The sequence below is a fragment of the Chanodichthys erythropterus genome, chromosome 1 (genome assembly GCF_024489055.1).
Source record: "Chanodichthys erythropterus isolate Z2021 chromosome 1, ASM2448905v1, whole genome shotgun sequence".
NCBI lineage: Eukaryota > Metazoa > Chordata > Actinopteri > Cypriniformes > Xenocyprididae > Chanodichthys > Chanodichthys erythropterus.
The window spans coordinates 23,165,292-23,188,775 of record NC_090221.1 but is presented as its reverse complement, the minus strand read 5'-3'; the positions used below and the strand labels follow the sequence as shown (position 1 = coordinate 23,188,775).

The 23,484-nt window shown below is 40.7% G+C and overlaps 1 protein-coding gene across 2 annotated transcripts; it reads left to right on the top strand.

Annotated features, from left to right (window-relative positions):
• Positions 1 to 1,313: 1,313 nt before the first annotated feature.
• Positions 1,314 to 21,207, top strand: zgc:92242 (uncharacterized protein LOC436899 homolog). Of its 2 annotated transcripts, XM_067382308.1 has the most exons (7): positions 1,353 to 1,439; positions 1,576 to 1,688; positions 2,766 to 3,146; positions 15,199 to 15,346; positions 16,502 to 16,592; positions 17,535 to 17,805; positions 20,765 to 21,207. In XM_067382308.1, the coding sequence occupies exons 3-7, from the start codon at positions 2,966 to 2,968 to the stop codon at positions 20,935 to 20,937; spliced, it is 864 nt and encodes a 287-aa protein (XP_067238409.1). In that variant the 5' UTR covers positions 1,353 to 1,439; positions 1,576 to 1,688; positions 2,766 to 2,965; the 3' UTR covers positions 20,938 to 21,207. The 2 variants fall into 2 exon arrangements, with proteins under 2 accessions (XP_067238398.1, XP_067238409.1); XM_067382297.1 differs by lacking the exon at positions 1,576 to 1,688 and having other exon boundaries at positions 1,314 to 1,439.
• The last annotated feature ends 2,277 nt before the right edge of the window (positions 21,208 to 23,484 follow it).

Here is a 23,484-nt window from a genome sequence, read left to right as displayed (position 1 = left end):
AAACATTTATTCCTTTTTCTTATATTTAATGACCCTAAAAATGTCTAGTGTAAACTTTAAGTGAAAATGCTAAAATACTTTGATAAATATCAATAATTATTTTCAAACATATTTTAAAATTAATTATATAACATGCATTTTTGAATCATTAAGATCAATTTATATATTTTTTTAATTTGGAAGAAGTTTGTTCCAAAACTGCCACTGGAAAGATTAATCACAATGAGAATCACTGTAATATATCAATCGTTAAAAAGAGTGTAATAATCTTAAGTGTGACTTCTCTAGAGCATCAGATAAGATCTCAACAGTGTCTTAAACTGAACCACCCACTCGAATCAACCTTTTCCATAGGGTTCAATTCTACTACTGAAACATGTCATGGGGGAATTAAAGAATGTCTGAGTCATGAATAATAGCAAGACAATGTTTTGTTTTGTTTTTTGACCATGTATGTGCCTATTAATAAAAATGACAAAATATGGGATATGATTTAAACAAATTTGTGGTTTTCTTGTAAATATTATATTTTTAAATTACTATTAATAATATATGTAATTTAATAATATATTTTAAAACTAAATTGATTCAGTGCTTATTTTTTAGTAAATATGACTAAACATTTCTTTCAAGTATTTCTGCCTTTTAACAATATTTTTTCTCATTTTCTCAGACGTTAGACATCCTAGTAATTTAATTTTTAATTCGATTTAATTTAATTTAAGTCTTTAAGTCCCATAAAAAACCTGCAAAATTACTATGAGACATTAAAAACATGATAGAAAATAATTCTAGTAATTTTTTGTATGAACTTTATTTTAATACTGTACCATTAACTTAGATCTTATAACTTCATAACAAGGTTTTATGTAAACATTAGTTAGCGCTATAGCAAACAATGAACATACTTTTACAGGACTTATTGATTGTGGCTAATTTTAATCTCTACAAATACTAACATCTTAAGTTGTAACATTAAATAAAAAAAAAAAATGTATTATGAAAAATCTGAATTAGCAACAAACATGCATATTTATAAATTAACATTACACATTAAAGATTGTTTTCATAGTTCATGATATTTAATGCAATGGTTGTTAATCAACTGAACTATACTGTAAATTCAATTGTTACCATTTTCTGTATCAACATCAGTCTAACCAGGTGATTTGACAATTCAAATGTAGATGTTTTTGTTATGCCAATGAAGCACACTGAAACAGATAGAGAGGGAGGAGACAAGGAAGGAGAGTTGGAGTGAGGAACCTGAGAGAGGGAGGAGAAAGAATTCTATGATGTCACACTAATACACTCAAATACAAAAGCAGCCGAGAGAAAGACACACACACACGCACACGCACACACACATACACACGCACACACACACTGTAGCCTGTTTCACTAACACAACTCCACAGCACACTTCTCCAGCTTTGAATGTGAGTACTAGTTTTTCTTTCCTCTCTTTCTCAGCAGACTATCACACTCAGCTGTCTCTTTGTCCTAATCTTTTTTATTCTCTTTCTCTCTCAATGTCTCTATCGTATCTCTCTGTATCCTCTCTCTCTCATGTAGAGAAAAACAGATGAGACTGTTTTGGCAGAGTTACTCCTGGTCGGTCTAACGGCTGCTTTCACTCTTGCTTTGTTTAAGTTGCTCTTTTGCCAACTTCCAGAGTCTTTTGTGCCGTGAGTCTTTGTGTAAATGTCCCAGTCTCTGGCTGCATGTCTATTGTCCATCCTTAACATACCCAAATTCAAAGTCTTCTTAGAGTGCATGAACACAGATTTAACATGTTATTTCAGCTGCCTTCTAACCTTTCATGCTTAGATTGTAGGTTTTGCTTGAGTAAATTCAATATTGGTGTGCTTGCTCCATATCACTCTAATTAAAAACACAGATGTTTATTAATTTATTGGTTCTTTGTTTGTTTTGAATGGCTTTGTTAGTTGTTTGGTGTGGAAACATGTCTGACCCGGTGCATGATTGGTTTTGAACACAGAGAGGCTCTTTGTTTGTGAAATGGTAGTGGAGTAGGATTAATTTCTAGCAGAGAGAAATAAAGAAAAGAGAGAGTTTTAAGGACTGAAATGCTGTAGTAATCTGTGTAAACAGCAACAAAGATGGAGCTACTTAATGAAAAACAACTAAATAAAGTGAATGAGGGAGAGAAATATAGATGTTCATTTAGCTAAAGTCAACAGAGAGGGAAATCACACAGAGCTCTGGAATAAAACAGACTGCTATTGAACAGCAGTCTGGATCATCAATCCTAAAACATCAAAACTTACAGCTGCTCAGAGGAACATTTCTCCAAACAATCTCCTTTAACCCCCACAGGAAAGAAAATCACAATGAGAATCTCTGTAATATGTGATTTCCTTCTCCTAGACAGCAGTGAGAAAGTGTAATAATCTCAAGTGTGACTCCTCTAGAGCTTCAGATAAGATCTCAACAGTGTCTCAAACTGCATCAGTGTTCAAAAGTCTCTCCATAGGTTTTCATTTCAACTGAAATGCATCATTGGAACAAAACTGAACATTTTTTCATGCTCCTGATTTTATATATATATATATATATTTGCTCTCTTCAGAAAAAGGGAATTAGTGCGGAAAGCTTAATTTTTTTTTCAAATGAAATCAGGATGAATTAATGCAGAGATATAAAGGAGTCGCTCATAAAGAGGGGCTGAACAAAAATGGCAACAGATGCTGTAATGGATCTTTCTTTCTTTACCTCCTCCCATTTCTCTCCCTCTCTTTCAGACTGGAATCACATGGCCAGAGAGTGGGACAGGAACGAACTCAGCAGCAGGATCTAAAATGCCAATCTCTGAAAGATAGAGGGTGCTTTTGTTTGAGGAAAGGGCAATAAGAATTCCAAAAAAGGAGCTGGACTCTTCAGACAGCAATTTTATATACCAGCACACTTATTCAAAAGCCTACAACACACATACAGACACAACATGCTGCAGCAGATCCTAGCTGAGATGTACATTGACCCTGATGTACTAGAGGCCCTGAATGAGGAACAGAAGAAAATCCTGTTCTTCAAAATGAGAGAGGAACAAGTCAGGCGCTGGAAGGAGCGGGAAGAGAAGGAGGGCAAAGATGGGATAAAAAAAGAAAAGCTCCGGCTAAAGAAAGGTATGAATTCACACCCCTTCTAAAAATACTGCCACATCTGTCATTCTGTGAAGAGACAAAAACTATTTACAGAGCAGCTAAATATGCTTTTGTGTGTCTCTGACAGGTTACAGTGTTTGCTGGCAATAACACATTCTTTTTGTGTGCAACATCATAATTGAACCTCACAGACCCAGTCGGGTATATATTGGATGTATGAGGCGACAATTGTTCTTTTGTTCCAATGACATGTTTTGTTTCAGCCTTACTCCAAGGTTGCGGAATCATGGTAGCGGATTCATTTCTTACGCACTTCAATCCACACAACTTTCTTGGTTTGCTTCTTACTTGTTAAATCCAGAAAATTGGTTAATAAAAAACACTGATTGAAATTTATATAACATTCATAAAATGAAATTCACTTTAAAGAAAGGCTTTCCAAGAAACAAAACTTAATGAAGTGGTCAAAAATCATGTCTGACTCACTCAATGTCTCCCGACATACTGCCGTTCAATCCATTCCCCCATCTCTTATGATGTATCTTACTCAACGCTGTTAATTTTCATAATCAACATAGATTAAAATCAAACCAAAGTTTAAACAAATATAATAAAATATAATATAATATGAAACTAAAAACGTTTTCTTTAATGGCTACAACATGTTGCAATACTTGAATTGAACTTTATGGAAAAGCTTTTGAAGAGTGATTTTAGTGAGTGGTGCAGTGAAAACGGCTACATTCACACAGCAGCTGTCCTGAATATAGTTCAGTTCTGTTCGGAGAGAGAAATACACTGGTGTTCACACACAGTTCAGGTATTAAACATGTCTGACCTGGTGCATGATTGGAACACAGAGAGGCTCTTTGTTTGAGAAATGGTAATGGAGTAGGATTAATTTCTAGCAGAGAGAAATAAGTTTTAAGTTTTAAGGACTGAAATTCTGGAGTATGTGTAAACCGCAACAGAGGTGGGGCTACTTAATGAGAAACAACTAAATAAAGTAAATGAGGGAGAGGAATATAGATGTTCATTTAGCTAAAGTCAACAGAGAGAGGAAAACGCACACAGAGCTCTGGAATAAAAAAGACTGATATTAAACAGCAGTCTGGATCACCAATCCTAAAGCATAAAAACTTACAGCTGCTCAGAGGAACATTTGCCCAAATAATCTCCTTTAACCCGCACAGGAAATAAAATCGCAATAAGAATATCTGTAATAAGTGAATCACTTCTTCTAGACAGCAGTGAGCTAAATAGAGAGTGTAATAATCTTGACTCCTCTAGAGCTTCAGATAAGATTTCAACAGTGTCTCAAACTGAATCAGTGTTCAAATATCTCTCCATAGGGTTTAATTCAACTGAAACGCGTCATTAGAACAAAAAGAAAAAAAAAAGTCATATCTCAATATATACCTGAATGGATTAACAGTTCAATTATGATGTCACAAACATTCAAAGTCATTGACTTCTGCTTGTCCTACAAAATGCCAACTATGTCAAAAGGACTTGTTTGTTATTAATTGCACATTATTTTGTGTATGACATCATAACTGGACCTCACAGACCCAGTCAAGTATATACTGGGCATTTGAGGCAAACATTTTCTTTTTGTTCCAATGACGTTTCAATAGTTGAACCCTACGGAGAAGCTTTTAGTGATTCTAGTGAGTGGTGCACACAGCAGCAGTCCTAAATATAGTTCAGTTCTGTTACAGGACAGAGAAATACGCTGGTATTTACGCTTGGTAATTTAAATATTTATTTATTATATTTACATTTATTATATTGTGTATTTTTTATAATAATTAATAACTAATAATAATAATAATAATAATAATAATAGCCTAATTAATAATTGGCTTCATAATATTCTCTTTATCCAATCTTCATTTGATTTTCCCATTTAATTACTGATAGCGGTACATCTAGGGTTTCTAGATTGATTTTTCAATATTTTCTATAAAGTCAAGTCAAGTCACCTTTATTTATATAGTGCATTTTACAATGCAGATTGTGATAACTGGTAAATAATTTTGGCTGCACAGCAGCTCTTAAAGGTGCTACAGAGGATCTTTTCGTCGACTGAGAAACCAAAGACTGTTAGTGAGTTTTTGTTTTTGTCTTCACAACTCATTTCGAGGGAACGCCTCCCAAAACTCGAGTGTTTACCACCGGCATTCGCTGTGTCGTGTTAGTGGATTCATTATGTCGGACTCACCGCAGGTACCTCGTGCACAGATGATGTATATTAATATTATTCCTTTCAGTGCACCTAATAAATAGTCTTGTATCAGTTAGTAAAGACAGTTTCAAGTAATATTGCAAAAATTTATAAAACAAAACATCCTCTGTAGCACCTTTAAGTAAATTCAGTATTGATTCATTCCATTGTAAAAATCAATAGTTATTAATTTAGTTAATTTATCTATATATCAGCACTGGAGAAAATAGTGTTATCATCATCCAGCTCAGTTCAGTTCGCAGGCAGATCAAAAATATTGTTAAATTTTAAGTGTCAAGCGTCCCCAAAAAAGCAAGCCAAAGGCGAGGACGGCAAGGAACCCAAACTCCAACAGGTGACATCAGTCTCAGTTGGGGGACCAGTCCTCCTCTGGCCAACAGCGAACAGTGCTTGATTATGATTCATGAAGATTTCATAAGTCCGATTCGGATAGCAACAGTCAAAATATTTAATCCATATTTATAGTCCATGTACAGTTTATTACCTTTATATTTTTGGGTTAGGGTTCATAATAAAATATATTCTATTAAAGGACACATCTCCAATTGTCTTACCCTGTCAAACACAGCAAGCACTTTTCAAATTTTATATTCTGTAGTAGATTATATAATTAACAGATGATATATTTTGAGAGCAAAATTCAGTTGATATGTGCTGCATGAACAGAGCCATAGACACCTAAACAATTGATTTAAAATGCAAAAACATTCTTTAAAATGCTAGAAAATGTACATAAAGTTGTCTCTTAAAAAAATCAATTCACCATCTACTTTCCTTGCACAACGCGAAGTTCTGTGAAATAGTAACCAAATAAAGAGCTTAATTTACATAGAAAGGGATGCTGAAAAAATTACGATTTACACTATCCTAGATTTTTAAAATGTTTTTTTTTTTTAGAAGCCTCAAAACATTTCTGATTATTATCAGTGTTGAAAACAGTTGTGCTGCTTAATATTTTTGTGGAAACGGTGATACATTTTCAGGATTCTTTGATGAAAAGAACAGCATTTGTTTGAAATAGAAAGAAATCTTTTGTAACATTATAAATGTCTTTACTGTCACTGAAATTATTAATTTCTTTCAAAACCAAAATCTCACTGCAGCTGCGCTATTTCAAAACATTTAGAGCCTGATTTAGTGAGACCACCCCTAGCTGTGTGAACAGCTAATGAATAACATTTATTAAATCCTACTGACCCTTTTACGCAACTACAGCAAACTTACGTTATAGCAGCACATTATAAGGAACTCAAAATAAATCTTTTAACACGCCCTCACTGATATAACAGGAAAATCAATACTTTTGCGAAATTATATAATGTCATTTCAAGGTGAGCACATATTTTTAAGGCCAAAGGAAATTAAGTGACCTAAAAGAGTCACATAACATGACGGCAGAGACATTCTGGAGCTAGAGGGGTGAAACCAGAGCCAAATTCCAGCTTTTCAACACTGGCCTTGCACCACAACGCAATACTTACAAGCAAATCACTTTGCGGTTGATTATGGTTTATCTCCATAGCATCAGCATTCAAGAAGTTGAGCCTTTTTTGGTATCTAACCCCTGTAATGCCATAGGGGTCCCACCGTCGTAAATTCCTCAAAACATTTCGGGGATTTCGAACACTTTTTTGGGGGAAACAGAAGACATGCAAAAACAGAGCAACCTGGAAAAGAGAGAAAAAAAATGCTTTGCAAATTACAGTATGAGGAAAAAACCCAGACATTTGCATAGCATAAATATATGGAATTTCAAAACATCAGATGCTTGTAACCTCTGTGAGAACTTGAACTCAAGATCTCAGGCTGGGAAAAAACATTCACATTTATGTGTTGATGACGATGGAATCCAACCCAACAGGAATTGACGGTTAAGGGAACATTTGCTTGGGGACATTAATGTCCTCGTAAATGTTTCTATCAATAGCTCTGGTATTCTCCACCGGCTTCAGTTTCTCATCTCATCAAGTCACATGAGCTACATGTGACACAAGGCCTTTGTGCTGTGTGTTCAGCTTCTGCACAAAAGTGAGCCGCTGTGTCATGCAGTAACTCTCATTCATTTACTTCAGTGTGACATGAAGTAAATGAAGGCAAATCTCTCTCTGTACTCTTTTGATTTTCTCTCCATGGACACAACTGACAGGGTTCACAGTTCATGTCAATGGCAGCATTGTGAAACGCAGCTGTCTCTTTCTCTCGCTCAGCACTTTGTAGCTGGTTTCAGTCATCTCAGCTGATACTGTGTCAGCTCTGCGTCAGGGGTAGTCGAGATAAATACTGCTGTTGAAGTTTCCATTGGCAGTTCTTTCTGTACACAGACACACAAAACTATGAGCTATTGCTGGAACTTTGTACCTGAGACACTTTCGCTGCCCACTGACAAATAACCAATGAGATCTCTTTAATATGTCAATTGTTTCTCTTAAACAGCACTTGAGATTAAATGGGGAGCAAATGGAGATTGAGGTGTGGATTTAAGCCTGTGGAATTACTTCAGACACCTAATATGCGTCATTGAGTATTAGCAGCAGGATGTGATGTCACACTCCAGGACTATTTTTGATAACAGAATATACGATTTAATTCAAAATATCAACATACACAATCTACTCTATTGATACTTTAAACTCTTAAATTCTGTAAATCCATTTCCTCCCTGTTGTTTTTCATCTATAAAGTCAATCTTTGAAATGTAGATAATCTGTTGGTTAAATGTCTTTCTGCAGTGCAAGTTCAGATTACATCAAACCTGAACTTTTGTATGAGCATATGCTCTTGCATTACACATATGTATTATTGGAAGTGAAAGGAACACAAAATCTAACGTGACAGTCCCTTTAATCTAATTTTCTCTCATAGTCTCACATTTGTTTCAGAAAATGATCTCAACATCTCAAACTGAGCTCTCATTTACCAAGACACCAAAGTATGCAATCTAAATCAAAATCTGAGCTGTTATGCACATTTTCATTGCTTCTCAACCTTTTTGTCTCCACTGTCCACAACAACATTGGAAGAACTAACCTTTCCAGCAGTTAGTGATTTACCATATAAGGATTTTTTTAAATTACTTATTAGTCTCAAAATATCTACCTGAAAAATATTTTAGAGATTGGCATAGGTAGAAAAATATATATTCATAAAATGTATAAAAATGATCAAGGAGCTAGAGGATTTTATTAATTTACATAACTTTTCCCAATCTTGAAATCACACTTTTATCAATAGGCTTCCTTATATCTAGGTTCCCTTTCAGTCGGTCACGTTCGACGTACGTCAGTAGTGACCGACGAATTGGGATATAAGCCCTATCAGCTTCGAGTGAACTAAAACAAGCCAATGGAATTGGTGTGCGATATTTGCATAATGCGCACCGCCTCCGACAGGTGTATATAAATAGGAAGCAGATGCAATCGAACTCTGTCTTTCGCTTTGGAGCCAAACGTTTGGTGTCCTGCTTCAAGACTTCACAACTACAGTGAAACTAAAAAGTGAAACTAAAAGAGCCTGAAGATTCAGCATATTTTTTGTGTTGGCGTGAAGGCACAACAGCGAGGTTGCGAGCTTTCCGAGGAGCCTGAGCTTAAAGTTCTCAACTGCTGTTTTCACAGCAAGTGAATTCCCATCTAAAACGCAGTTTGTTGTTGCGATTTGGGCCGGTTCCTCCTGGTGGGTTCGGGGAGTGGTGTACCCGAACACATCGCGTCACTCCCTGTGTGCTTCAGCACGAGAGAGCTGACTCTTCCCTTTCTAAAAGAGCTTCACAGACGAACCCTGACAGTATGTCATTTCGTCTGTGCGTTACTGGGTGCGGTCGGTTCCTGGTCCCAGCTGACGGGCACAATCGCTGCATCACGTGTTTGGGCGTTCAGCACGCTGAAGCAGCGATGTTCCCATTGCGGGAATATGACTATCGCAGTGCTGAGATCGAGACTCTCCTTCCTGAAATCTCACAGAGCGGGGGTCCCCTCCCCTATGCCCCGTTCGGCTGTTTTTTTCGGCTCGCCGGTGCATAGGCAGGGTGATCTGAGGATTACGGTTAGGGCTTCCACACCGAGCACCGCTCCTCTGACCCCTGCCGCCTCATCAGCACTGCAACACGTTGTGCTGCCACTGGTTTCCACTGGGCCCTCTACGGACTGTCCAGCCGTTTCCTTTGGTGCACCTGCTGCGGATCAGATGTCGATCTCAGCATAGGAAGGTGAGCAGGAGTCCTCGGGAGATGTCCTCCGAGTCTGATCCTGAGTTGACGGCTGTGCTTTCCCGGGCGGTCGAGAGTGTCGGGCTCGTGTGGAACCCTCCACCCTGTCCCGGCCCTTCTCGGCTGGATGTTTGGTACCTCGGAGCGGGTCGCACTGGTCAAACCCAGTGTCCCGCTCCGATGCCTTTCTTCCCGGAGGTGCACGATGAGGTGACCAGATTTTGGCAAACGCCGTATAGCGCTCGTGCCAGGTCTGGACCCTTGTCTGCCTTCACCTCCCTGGACAGCGGAGGGGCTAAGGGGTACGATCGGATACCCACAGTCGAGCGGTCTGTTGCGATGCAGCTGTGTCCAACGGCCACCTGCCTCACAGAGTCTGACCACACTCCGGGCCGCTCCCATGCTGTCCGAGTCGGATCCCCGTACTCTGCCTCGCTGCCCCACCCCAGGTGCGTCTGTGGTGCGTTTGGTCCCGCTGGCTCAGTGTCTGGAAGCGTGGACAGCGCTTCCCAGCCCGTCCCGTTGGCTCATTCGCACCATCAGACTCAGCTATGTGATTCAGTTCGCCCGGCGTCCCCCGGTTTTCAGGTGTCGTTGGACAATGCACCTGTTCTCCGGGCGGAGATTGCTGTCCTCATGGCGAAGGATGCAATCGAGCCGGTCCCTCCAGCCGATATGAAGTCGGGGTTTTACAGCCCCTACTTCATTGTACCGAAAAAGGGCAGTGGGCTACGGCCGATCCTGGATCTGCGCATCTTGAACCGGTACCTTCACAAATTGCCGTTCAAGATGCACACGCAGAAGCGCATTTTCGAATGCGTCCGTCCCCAGGATTGGTTTGCAGCGATCGACCTGAAGGTCGCGTACTTTCGTGTCTCAATTTTGCCTCGCCACAGACCCTTCCTACGGTTTGCGTTCGAGGGTCGAGCATATTAGTACAAAGTCCTACCCTTCGGGCTGGTCCTGTCATCCCGCGTCTTCATGAAGGTTGCGTTCGTATTCTCAACTATCTCGACGACCGGTTGATCCTGGCCAGCTCACGAGATCAGTTGTGCGAACACAGGGACATGGTTTTAGCTCACCTCAGCCGGTTGGGTCTTCGGGTCAACTGGGACAAGAGCAAACTCACCCCCGGGCAGAGGATCTCTTATCTCGGTCTCGAGCTAGACTCGGTCGCCCAGACCGCGCGCCTCACAGAGGAGCGCGTCCAGTCGGTGTTGACCTGCCTGAGTACGCTCAAGCGCAGGACAGCGGCCCCACTGAAACTTTTTCAGAGGCTCCTGGGGCATGTGGCATCTGCAGCGGCATTCACGCCGCTTGGATTGCTCCATATGAGGCCGCTTCAACACTAGCTCTGCTGCCGGGTTCCAAGATGGGCGTGGCAGCGCGGTACGCTCCGTGTCCCTGTGACACCGAGCTGCCGTCGCACCCTCATCCGGTGGTCGGACCCCTCGTTCCTGCGGGCAGGAGTGCCCCTGGAACAGGTGTCCAGGCACGATGTGGTCTCCACAGATGCCTCTGCCACCGGATGGGGGGCCACATACAACGGGCATGCAGTGTCGGGTCTGTGGACGGGGCCTCAACTGCATTGGCATATCAATTGCCTGGTTGCTAGCAGTAAGTCTTGCACTGGGCCGCTTCAAGGAGCTGCTGTCAGACAAGCGTGTACTGGTCCGCTCGGACAGCACTGCGGCCGTTGCGTACATCAACATTGCGGGCGAGTGGAGGCTCCATCCCCAGGTGGTCCAGCTGATCTGGAAGCACTTCGGCGAGGCCCAGGTAGACCTGTTTGCCTCCCCAGAAACTGCCCACTGCCAGTGGTTCTATTCCCTGACCGGCGGCACGCTTGGCACGTATGCCCTGGCACACAGCTGGCCCCCGGGTTTCCCCCACTGAGCCTTCTCGCACAGCTCCTGTGCAAGGTCAGGGAGGACGAGGAGCAGGTCTTGTTAGTGGCTCCGTATTGGCCCACTCAGACCTAGTTTTCAGACCTGATGCTCCTCACGACAGCCCCTCCTTGGCCGATTCCTCTGAGGAAGGAACTCCTGACTCAGAGACGGGGCACCCTATGGCACCCACGTCCCGACCTGTGGAACGTGTGATCCCTGGATGGGATGCGGAGGTTCTGAGTGATCTCCCGCAAGCGGTTGTAGACACCATCACTTCCGCTAGAGCTCCTTCCACAAGGAGCCTCTACGTGCTGAAGTGGAACCTATTCGTTGAATGGTGCTCCTCTCGCCGAGAGGACCCCCGATCATGCTTGGTCAGATCCGTGCTTTCCTTCCTGCAAGAGGGCTTGGAGCGAAGGCTGTCTCCCTCCACCCTCAAGGTGTATGTTGCCGCTATCGCTGCACATCACCATGCAGTTGAGGGTAAGTCCCTGGGGAAACACGATTTGATCGTCAGGTTCCTAAGGGGGGCGAGGAGACTGAATCCTTCTCACCCTTCCACCATACCCTCTTGGGATCTGACCCTGGTTCTTACATATCTCCGGGGTCATCCCATTCGAGCCTCTGCAGTCAGTCGAGTTAAAAGTACTGTCTCTCAAGACCGTCCTCCTGGTTGCATTGGCTTCGCTTAAGAGGGTAGGGGATCTGCACGCATTTTCGGTCGACGAATCATGCCTAGAGTTCGGGCCCGGTGACTCTCACGTCATCCTGTGACCCCGGCCCGGGTATGTGCCCAAGGTTCCTACCACTCCCTTCAGAGACCAGGTAGTGAACTTGCAAGCGCTGCCCTCGGAGGAGGCAGACCCAGCCCTAGCTTTGCTCTGTCCCGTCTGCGCTCTGCGTGTGTATGTAGACAGAACGCAAAGCTTCAGGACCTCAGACCAGCTCTTCGTCTGTTACGAAGGCCAGCAGAAGGGAAAGGCTGTCTCCAAGCAGAGGATGGCCCACTGGATAGTGGATGCCATCGCCTTGGCATACGAATCCCAGGGCGTGCCTTGCCCGCTTGGGTTGAGAGCCCACTCCACCAGAGGAGTGGCCTCTTCCTGGGCGTTGGCTCATGGCGCCTCGCTGACAGATATCTGTAGAGCTGCGGGCTGGGCGACACCTAACACGTTCGCTAGATTCTATAGCCTACGTGTAAAGCCGGTATCTTCCCGTGTACTCACTTCCACTAGCCGTTAGACGCGTTGAACCCGCTCTTAGTGTCGGCTTGCAATGCCATTCCCGCCCCCCGGGCCGGATAGGTGCATCTTTTGACTCCAGTCGTGTTCCCCACTTGGCGAATCCTGTCGAGTTCCTCAGCCTCCCCCTTCGGCTCGGACATTGCGGAGTGTCTGATGCCAGGCCAACATCCGTCCCTGACGTTGTCTGTTGGCTGGGTTTCATATGTTGTGACTCCTCTACGTAATTATCCACGGTCTAAAACTCCCTACGGCGAGTCCGTGTCTTTCCCTTAGCAGAGCCAGCTCTGCTGTCACCTGTCAGATGAGTCTCCCCCTAGCCAGGTGGAGCCATCCCAGGGACTCCATATGCATACTGCCCCCTGGGCCAGTCCATATGTGTTTCTCCACGTAAACTCCTCCCCCATTGGGTAGGTAGTGGCCTCCGCAGTGTCCCCTACGGGTTCGCTTCCCCAGTGTAGTTTAGTTTACTTAGTGGGTATTTGGTAAGACAGCAGTAAACTCTCTCGGTGTATAGCTTGCCCCCTTCACCATCCCAATTGGTGCGACGGGTGGCTAGAGCTTGCGTACGGACCTGACGTACGTCTCCGTTCCCTCCTTCAGGGAACGAGAGTTACATACGTAACCGAGACGTTTTTCAAAACACAGGAAATCCAGGTTTTTCTAAGAGGATTTAAAATAAAAAATATCTTGATTTTTAGTTGTTTTAACTTACTTTAATGCTTGTTTTGTCTTATTTTAAGACTTATTTTATCTTGAGGACCCTTTAGGAGTTTGCCGAGGCCCCCTGCAACAGTCATCTCATTTGTGCCTATTTTAAGCAATTATACATGAAAGGACAATTGAATTTACCCAAACATTGTATCGTCATTTACTCACATTCATGTAATTCAGACTTATTTTTTTTCTGTGAAACACAAAAGAAAATTGTATGTAAAAAAAAAAAGACATAATTGAATAATAACTAATTTTGTCATACAGGTTTGGAATGGCATGAGGGTGAGTAAATGATGACAGTTTTCATTTTTGTGTGAACTGTTCCTTTAAGGGGCAAAAAGAGACAAAGAAAAGAAAGAGCTCAGAAAGAGCAGCTTCCAAGCTATAAACATCTCCTCTTGGATGTTATAAACACAAATTCTGGATGTTCTTTTACTAGGTGTATCTCTAATCTCTCTGGCCGCATTAAGCCCTGGGCTTAAGAGTCATAGTGCTTTAAGAAACACTCCTCAAGAAAACATATTTATCATCATGCTGTTACAACACCTTTCAAATACAAACACCATGTCTTGAGTGGCATATGGGTGAACCCAGTGACCTAGGCAACAAGCAATACACAAACAGACAAATAAACACATACAGACAGATCTAACCATAACACCTCAAAGACATATGCCAATTTTGTATTATCTAATTTGTGCAAGTTTTAGCAACACATACTGAACATTTCTGAGATTTCTAACAGAAACCTCTGAAATTCATCCCTGCATGGATGTGAAGCCATCTGATCCGTCTCACTCCAAGACAGCAACGCTTCTTGTCAACCTGGAGAACTGGTTCTTTACGTAACCCTTTCTGGTGGAGCTGAGAGGTGTTAGGTTTTCTCTTACGTGCATGCAAAATAAAGGAAAAGAAAACAGATCGTCCCCTGCTGGAACAACCGTTTCACACTTAGAAATTCTTGAAATTTTTCTCTCGAATTCCCACAGTGATATTGGTGGCATTACAGTGTTCTTTTAGATTATGTATTTAGATGAACTACAGTCCAATATAATCCGCAAAAAGATCTTTGTGTGCCTACAGTATTACGTAAGCACCACATTTCAGTTGATCACACTTCATTTCATGCCTTCACACATTTCGTGTAATCTGAGAAGGTTAAATCACACTGAAATAATGATGAGGGTTACTGGGAAAGAGTCACAGCTTTTGTCTGTAAGGTGATAATACAAGTCTGATGAACACTGGCATGAATTTCTACACACTGAATGACATTAACACACTTCTAAACCTGAGTGGGTGGCTTACAGTATACAGGATCAATTTCACTCAATGTCACAGCACCCTCTGTCTGTGAAAAGGACACACTACAGAGTGTAATCATGAAATCAAGGGATCAGGGAGGGTTTGGCTGGTTAGCATCAAATTGGTCTGTAATGCCTGTGGTAAGCCATCCATTAGCATTCCCAAAAAAAAACATTGCAACAAAATATGATTTAAAAGACCATCAATGGAGAAATGCGCTTTACATTGGTGATTCAAAACCTTCAGCCCTTGGGTTCAGAAAAGAAGATCTAATTAACATGAAATTACAAAATATTAAACCTCAAAATTACCCATTATGTGTTCAAAAAGCAATATATGGACTAAATGTGAACTGTTGTCTCTGTTGTGCCTCTTTTAGTCTTTTTAACTTAATTGTTTCTGTGTTGCTCATTTATTTAATGTGTTTCTCAGATATTGATTTTCTTGACATGTATCGTTTTGTCCTTAGGCCCTTGTAAAAGTGTGAGTTGGCGGCTGGGCAGTGATGGCGACGTGCATGTGTGTATTATCGGAGAATCAGATGACCTCAAATCTCCAAAACTCATTCTGTCCAAGCTGAGGGACAAGACAGAGGCCAAGCCTAACAATATCAACAGGTACAACGCTCTCTATTCGCAATAATATCAGCAGGCAGAAATACACCATTAAAAGGATTATGGTTGACTGTACATTGGACACAAAATATTGATTTAACTTTATATGGTCTTAGCATGGATACATGTAATTGATCAAAAATAAGAGTAAAGATATTTATAAAGTTATAGAAAACTATTTTCAAATAAAATGGTGTTCTTTTGCACTTTCTATTCATCAAAGAATCCTGAAAAAATATTACTGATTCCACAAAAATATGAAGTAGTACAACTTTTTTCAACATTGATGATAATAATATTTCTTGTGCAGCAAATCAGCATATTAGATTGATTTCTGAAGAATCCTGTGACACTCAAGACTGGAGTAATGATGCTAAAAAATCAGCTTTGCAATCACAGGAATACATTTTTAAATATATGAAAACAATTCTTTTAAACTGTTTAATATTTCACAATATTACTGTTTACTGTATTTTTGATCATATACAAATAGCAGTTTGGTAAGTTTAAAAAACTTTTCAAAAACATTTTTAAAAATCAAATTATCTAACCCAAACTTTTGAATGTCTATAGCATATGTAGAAAATGGTTTTGCATTTTTCAGTGGTCATTATGCTTAATATCTAACAGATGAATACAGCAATAGACCAATCAGAGTCAAGTATTCCAGAGAGGCATATCATAAACCTTGATAAGATCAGCAGGCAGAAATACACACTAACTAACAAACAAAAATATACAAAAAAAGTATACTCACTGTTAGAAAAAAAGGCTTCAGTTGGGTTCAATATAGACAACTAGGGTTCTTGACTCTTGATTTTTAAAGAATTTTATTTTTTTTATTCCAAAAAGGTTATATATATAAGCAGTGATTAAATGATTGCATAATGCTAACAATTTTTACTGATATAGTATGTTTACAAGCTCTTTATTTAATTAAAATTAAAAGTGATTTTTTTTTTAATTAAATTAATTAAAATGATCCCATGATGGGAACCCCTAAAAGGTTATTTATATAAAGTGTCTGACAGAACCCTATATGTTTCTATTATAGAAACTTTTCTTCTAACAGTATAACTGAAAATAGAAGCATTACTGCAAATAACAACTATCCAAATATTCGAAACAGAGATCTAAATGTGTTCTCTTTGTTTACAGAGCAAAAGCTGAATCTGTGAAGAGCAGCTTGACCAAACCCAACAGAGCACAACAAATCAGCACAGAAGCAGGGATCCAGCTACTGCTTAAGGTGTGTGTGTGTGTGTGTGTGTGTGTGTGTGTGTGTGTGTGTGTGTGTGTGTGTGTGTGTGTGTGTGTGTGTGTGTGTGTGTGTGTGTGTGTGTGTGTGTGTGTGCTTTTGTTTATATTACATTGTGGGGACCAAATACGATGTAATATAAACCTGAGTTCACCTAAATCCTGGGGACCAGCCACCGGTCCCCAGAATGTTAATTAATTAATAAAAATACTAAATTATGTTTTTGTGAGAAAATAAAGGTGTGCACAGTTTCCTGTGATGGTTAGGTTTAGGGCTAGGGGTAGGGTAGGGGGATAGAAAGTACAGTTTGTACAGTATAAAATGCAGATTTATTGTATTTGAGTCATATTTTCTTTTACTTAGAGATCACAACCTGTTGGCACAACCAGTCCATGTTTGCATCCGTCTAATCTGACTCCTTCTGAGTCCTCCAAAAAACTGGTTTCACAATTTTGGGTCACAAAGCACCAGATAAGAAGCACAGGGTTAGAGGATAGGGAATCTCATTAGCTTGAAACAATAGACATTATTGGAAAGTCCCTACTATAACAGAACGTGTGTGTAAGTGTGCATTATCCGTATGTGTTCAACTAAGTAAGCATTAATGTGATTTGACATATGAATGCACATTTATGTGAGAAGATATATGTGTGTGTGTGTGTGTGTGTGTGCGTGGGTGTGTGATATTAATAATAAGAGCAGCAATAATAATAAGAGGATGGGTGTGTATAGTTGGACTGGCCAGGCTCCCCTGAGCAGATGGTTTAAAGCCTGGGCAGAGAATTAAACGGTATCAGATGGCATCAGTGCCACAGTGCCAGAGGGAACACACACACACACACACACACTCCTTCTCCTCTCTTTGTGTTTCTGAATTTGTCAACTCCGGTTTTTATAAGTGTTTACAAATGAGTTTCATTCAATCTGCCCCAGAAACCAGAGGAGCTCAGCGATTCTACAACAGTCTCAGATGAGTCCAAGCAAGACAGCGGTTCTGATCAGTCAGCCGACGACAGCAGGGGCCAAACTGATGACTCAGACTCAGACAGTGCGGAGGAGGACACAGGCCTTTACAGACCACATATGAGCAACAGAGAGACGAGCGTAGCAGAAAGGCTGAGAGAGCTTCAACTGCACAGAGCAATGAAAGAGCAGATGTCAATCAACAAAAAGACACACCCACTGGACACACCCACAGACAAAGGTAAGAGCATAAAAGAACAATCTGAATTAATTCAAGGTATTATTTGAACAATAAACTACAAAATCACCACAGAACAAGCAAAACTGAAAACACAACACAGTATTATCAACATTTATCTGCATCCAGTATAGGTTAGGTTTGGTTAGGATATTGGTTTTCGATTTCCAGAAAGTCAAACTAAATTTATATGAGCCATTGTATTATCTATTTATTTTCTATAAAGTTTGCCATTTTTTGTTAATTCATTTTCTAAAAGGTTTGAGACCAATATTAAGACATGAAACCCTAATTTGTGTAATCTTTCCATTTTCTAGCAATGAACATTGAATAATTTATAAAATGTAAACTAATATTTACAATATTTTAAACACACACACATATATAAACACTTATATATAAACATTATACATCTTTATTTACATATATATTATATAAAATTAACAGTTAATAAATATCATCATATACATTTAGTTTGACCTCTTGGGGATTAACTATCAACATTTATATTTGGTTTATAGCAAGTTTATATTTAAAAAGGCACAGTGGAGAGCAAGCGCCATCTAGTGGACTTCTAGTATCATTAACACAACCAACATCGAGCACGTAAGGCCTGCCTGCGCCACCTGCAGGACACGTCAGTCACTGCGACATTTTCCTTTGTTTAACAGCTGCGGCTAATATTAAAAAACAGGGAACTTTGCGCTGTTGTTTGTGTACTAAAATGCTGCTTTGCCAACAGACCGACACAAAACTACAACCAAACTTCTTTAGGAACAGAAAACAAACAAACACGAGTTTACAGGATTCAAACATAACGTACATGTACCTGACTTTCAGCTTGGGAGGGCAGATGTTAGTCGGGTGTTATTATTTGAGGTGACGACACAAACATTGCACATTGTTGATGCTGATTTGTTTTATGTTAAAGTGGATACACAACGAAGTGTGTGTGTGTGTGTGTGTGTGAGAGAGAGAGAGAGAGAGAGAGAGAGTCTGTGTGTGTGCTGGAGCGGGAATTTGCGCTGATCCCACGTTGCCATGGCGACAGCATAACGCAGTCAGGGGGTCACGGCTGCAGGGAACGGCCAGAGAAGCATCAACAGGAACTGCGGCTCAACTCATATGAGAGAGAGAGAAATAGAGAGACGTGACAAAACTAGATTGCTCCCATAATAATCAACACAGCTGTCTATTTAGAACCAGGGCTGTTAGTATGAACGATCTAGTTTTTACACGTTGTACTGCTTGCGTCACGTTACCGACGTCATATATTTTCTTAAGCAATCAATCTTCAGCAACAAAGAGCCCGAAAGTCATTCATTTAAAAAATGAGAGCAGGCGATTTACAGCAACAGCAACCATCCACACTGAAAGTACAGCGACCGGAAGTTGTTTATTTTCAATCTGCGACAGCAAACTTTGTCAATGCGAAGTGAAACTTGAAAATGCTGTGTGATTGAAGCGATGAAATCAAAGCATCACATACCAGAACCTAATCAAATTAATTAGCATGTAAATGTAAAATATTATATATTTAATTGTATATATGTATAATTAGACTTTAAAGGCAAAATTAGTCATTTTAAAGGCAAATTCCTCTTTTTATCAAAATGAAATCAAATTTACAGTACATCTAAACATTAGTGTGGATGTCTCTAAAATGTCTTTTTGTGCTTTGCATTCTCAGATTGTAATAGATTATTTGGATTTTATTTTAGATTATTTGGAAGAGTGTATAATATTGCTGATACCTACATTGCATCTGGTTAGATGTTTTCACTCATGAGAACAGTCTTGTGTTGTATTGGTGTGTTGTTGTTTGCAACTTAGAAATAGAGGTTGCGTCACATGAACAAGGTAAAAAACTGCAAGTACAGGCCATAGTAAAGACCCCCACGTCAGTGTGGAAGAAAAAAATGGCTGGCAGAGAGTTTGTCTCACAGGAAAAGCGTGAAGGGGGTGGAACTCCAGGCTTAGACCCCTCAGGGAGAGTCTAAAAATACAGTCCTCCCCTGGCCTCTCCTCTGAGTCTCACTCTCCACAGCATCTGTCTCTGAAGTCAACCACCATGGTCCCCATGAGCGTCCTCCCCCATCTCTCTGTCTCTGCCTCCTTCTACCTCAATCACCCCTTCACCTATTCCCTGACCACCTGTCTCACCCCGTTAAACACATTCAAATTGAGTCATCACTCCCGTAGCCTTTACCCTCTAACTCACTCTCATGTTATTTGTACTTCCTTCGTCCTTTACTTTCTTCCTCTCACTTTTTTCTCTTTTGCCTGCTGTCGCTCTCTTTACTTCTCCCTCTTGTGACCTCTAGACCTGCCTTGAGTGGGTGGAAAGGAGGATAGAGAGAGGGACAGCTGTGGATGTATTATAATCCCCAACGGGCTTGTGTCAGGGGTCTAACAGATTTTTAAAGTCAGCAGTGATTTACAGACAGTCAAAGTCTCGTAATCACAAATTTCTGCTTGATTATTTCCTTAGTCTTTGACCTCTTGTGAGGTACTTGTGGCTCTGAACCAAAATCCAATGAGCTGCCTACGTAAGCAGCATTTGAAGGAATCATAGGCATGGTTATACATGATTATGGGCATATATATATATATATATATATATATATATATATATATATATATATATATATATATATATATATATATATAAATTTATATTATTAATAAATTAAGTTAAATGTAACTATATATATACGTGTATGTGTGTGTCTATAAAATAACAGCTCAATAAAAAAATCATGAATATAATTCTACCCATATTCTAACCTGCTGTGTATTTTTACACTTAGTTGTGACATGTTTGTTAGCTTAGCAACATACTAACATTGTATATGCAGCCCAAATAGACCGTAGACAACAAGGCACCTCACTAGGTTTTTCATCAGAGAGTATGTTTTGTTTCCTTGTCTAATGATACAATCTCTTGTCTCTGTCTGTAAAGGAGTGGTGAAAGAGAAGGATAGCAGTCTGTCATATGGCAGTCGTGTGGCTCAGCTTAGGAAGAACTTCAACACCACAAGTGCCCCATGTGTCAAACCACCGATCCCCTGCAAGCCAGCTCACCTACAGACCTCACCCTCAGATAAACACAACAGTGCCACTCTGCACAGCTGAAAAACATTCTTATGCACAAAACTGGAAAATGGACTAAAAAACTAGAAGGACTTGCACACACCTGAGAGTATGAGCAGATCCAGAAGTGGACGCAGCTGGCGACAGACATAGTACAGAAATCAAACGCCCTTTATGACCCAGCTCGCACCAGCACTCTTCAGTTTTGACATTGTTTACAGGAGAACATGGTCTCAAAAGGACTAAGATTTGTTCTACTGCCTATACGTAATATTGTTTGTTTTATGTTTTTTATATAAACTTTGTTTCCTTGAAGAAAGACCAAAGTTAATGTTTTTATAGATAATGTTTTTTTTTTTTTTCTGCCTGTAAATAATGGTGTCATAATGTATTAAATAAAACCATTTTAACTGATTTTGAGAACTGAATGCTAATTTAACCAGGAATGCTGTTCCAGGCCCTCTAATGTCCTCCACAGACAGATGATAGATAGATAGACAGACAGACAGAATTTTTTATATACACAACTCCAGTTCAAATCAACAAACAGATAATCGACAGTCAATCAACCTTCAAAATGTATTTCCATATTATTGCCACATGTCTGCAACTCTGCGGCATCTGGTACATGATAGAGACAGTCAATCATTCCAGACTGAGAAACAGCAGCTGGGATAGTTATCATTTGCGCGTCTGACCGGTCAAGACAGACAGCAGCGCTGGGCCGTCATGCTGACCCTATCGTCTCAAATGAGCTCATGCAGCAGAGTTACTGACCTCTCCCTTATCTCCTTCCATTCCTCGCTTCCTCTGAAGAATCAGGGGTGGAAAAAGAGACATGGAGGTGCATGACAGAGGGAGATGGAGGGAAAGTAAAGATGATGTAGAGAAGATGGGTCACTCAGTCTCATAAACTGGTTTACAGGTGATTTTTCTTCAAGATGACTTTAAAGGAACACCAGTACTGACTGAATCATTCTGTTGGAGATGTAGTCGTAGTAGTGTTCAAAGTGATTTAGCAGTTTTCAACAGGCAGTATGAGTTTGAATCTGGCTCACATCTATAAATAAAAGTGGCAAAAAATACGGAAATGTCTGTAAAATTACTGGATACTGGATACAACAATTCTATAAAAACAATAGTGGATTTAACATAAAATAATTTTAATGTTAAAATGTATGTTTTTAATGTAAATTTCCTTTACACACTTTGGTCAGTTCAAGAATAATTTATGCAATTGTATATTGTTTATATGAAAGAATCAAAAGTGCAGTTCTCCTTGTATTGTTTAACTTGTATTGTTTAATCAAGGCTGATATGGAATTTAGAAAGTAGTTTGTAACAAGTAATCCAATACTTTTTAGATATAGTATCTAGTACAGTAATCTAATTACACTGTTGGAGATTAAATAAGTAGCTATAGTAGCCCGATTAATTTCTTTTTTAGAGTAACTTACCTAACACTGCTTTTATCTGCGATGATAAACCATCAGAGTTGTTTTATTTTTCATCTGAGCTAGATGTGTGTGTTCAAAACTCAACTAACGATGGCTACCTACCGTAGAAATATCTCTGTGCGGATGGCGAGAGAACAGATTAATATTTTATAAACAGTATCATTGCTGTACGCGAGGTGCTGCAGAGTTTTGGGAAGCTGCTCTGTAACTCCAGTCGATACTTTATGCCTGTCGTCTCTGTAGTGACCAAACCGGTCTAGAATTTTTACATGAGAGGAGAATTGATACCCCCCCCCCCTCCCCCCTCCTCCTCTCTCTCTTTCTCCCGCTTCCCTCTATCTCGCTGTCTCTTCTGCTTCTACAAAGACCACGACTGTTTTTCCGTTACACTCAGATGCTCTGAAGAAGCTTCCTGGAGGAAGAGGAAGGTGGGGGGTTTCTCTGAGCGCGAGGAGGACAGGGGTACTCAGGCATCGTAAACCTTTTAAACACACACGCACACACACACACACACACACACCTACACACACACACACACACACACACACACACACACAATTCCCTGCTGCAGTGGGATTTTCTGAATGGAGATAAAAAAGACTCTGTTGTGTGTGGGAAGAGAGAGAAGCCCATCACCACCTCCACCACTGTCACCCAGAGAGAAAAAAAAGTGTGTGTGAGAGAGAGAAAGTGAGGGAGAAAAAAGTGTTGTGGCGGTCTAGCGGTGTAGGCTACCTCGGCTCCAGTGACCCCTGGCGAGAGAGAGTGCTGTGTGTGTGTGTGTGTGTCGCTGCAACATGTGACAGGGCTACATACACACACAGCCTCACCCCCTCAGGCAAGAGTGAAACGGTCTGCAGCGAAAGCGCAGTGTGTGTGTGTGTGTGTGTGTGTGTGTGTGTGTGTGTGTGTGTGTGTGTGTGTGTGTGTGTGTGTGTGTGTGTGTGTGTGTGTGTGACTGAATCCGTTCGGGGAAAACAATCCCTTCTGTGTGCGCACATCTCTATACGTGGGGCTGCGTGTGTGTGTACGTGTGTGCGTGTCTTGCAGTGAACGGTCTACTGCGTTTTTCCCTCCATGATTAATCAGAGCAAGGGCAGGAGGCCGAGGGCCGAAGGGACTGCGACAGCTC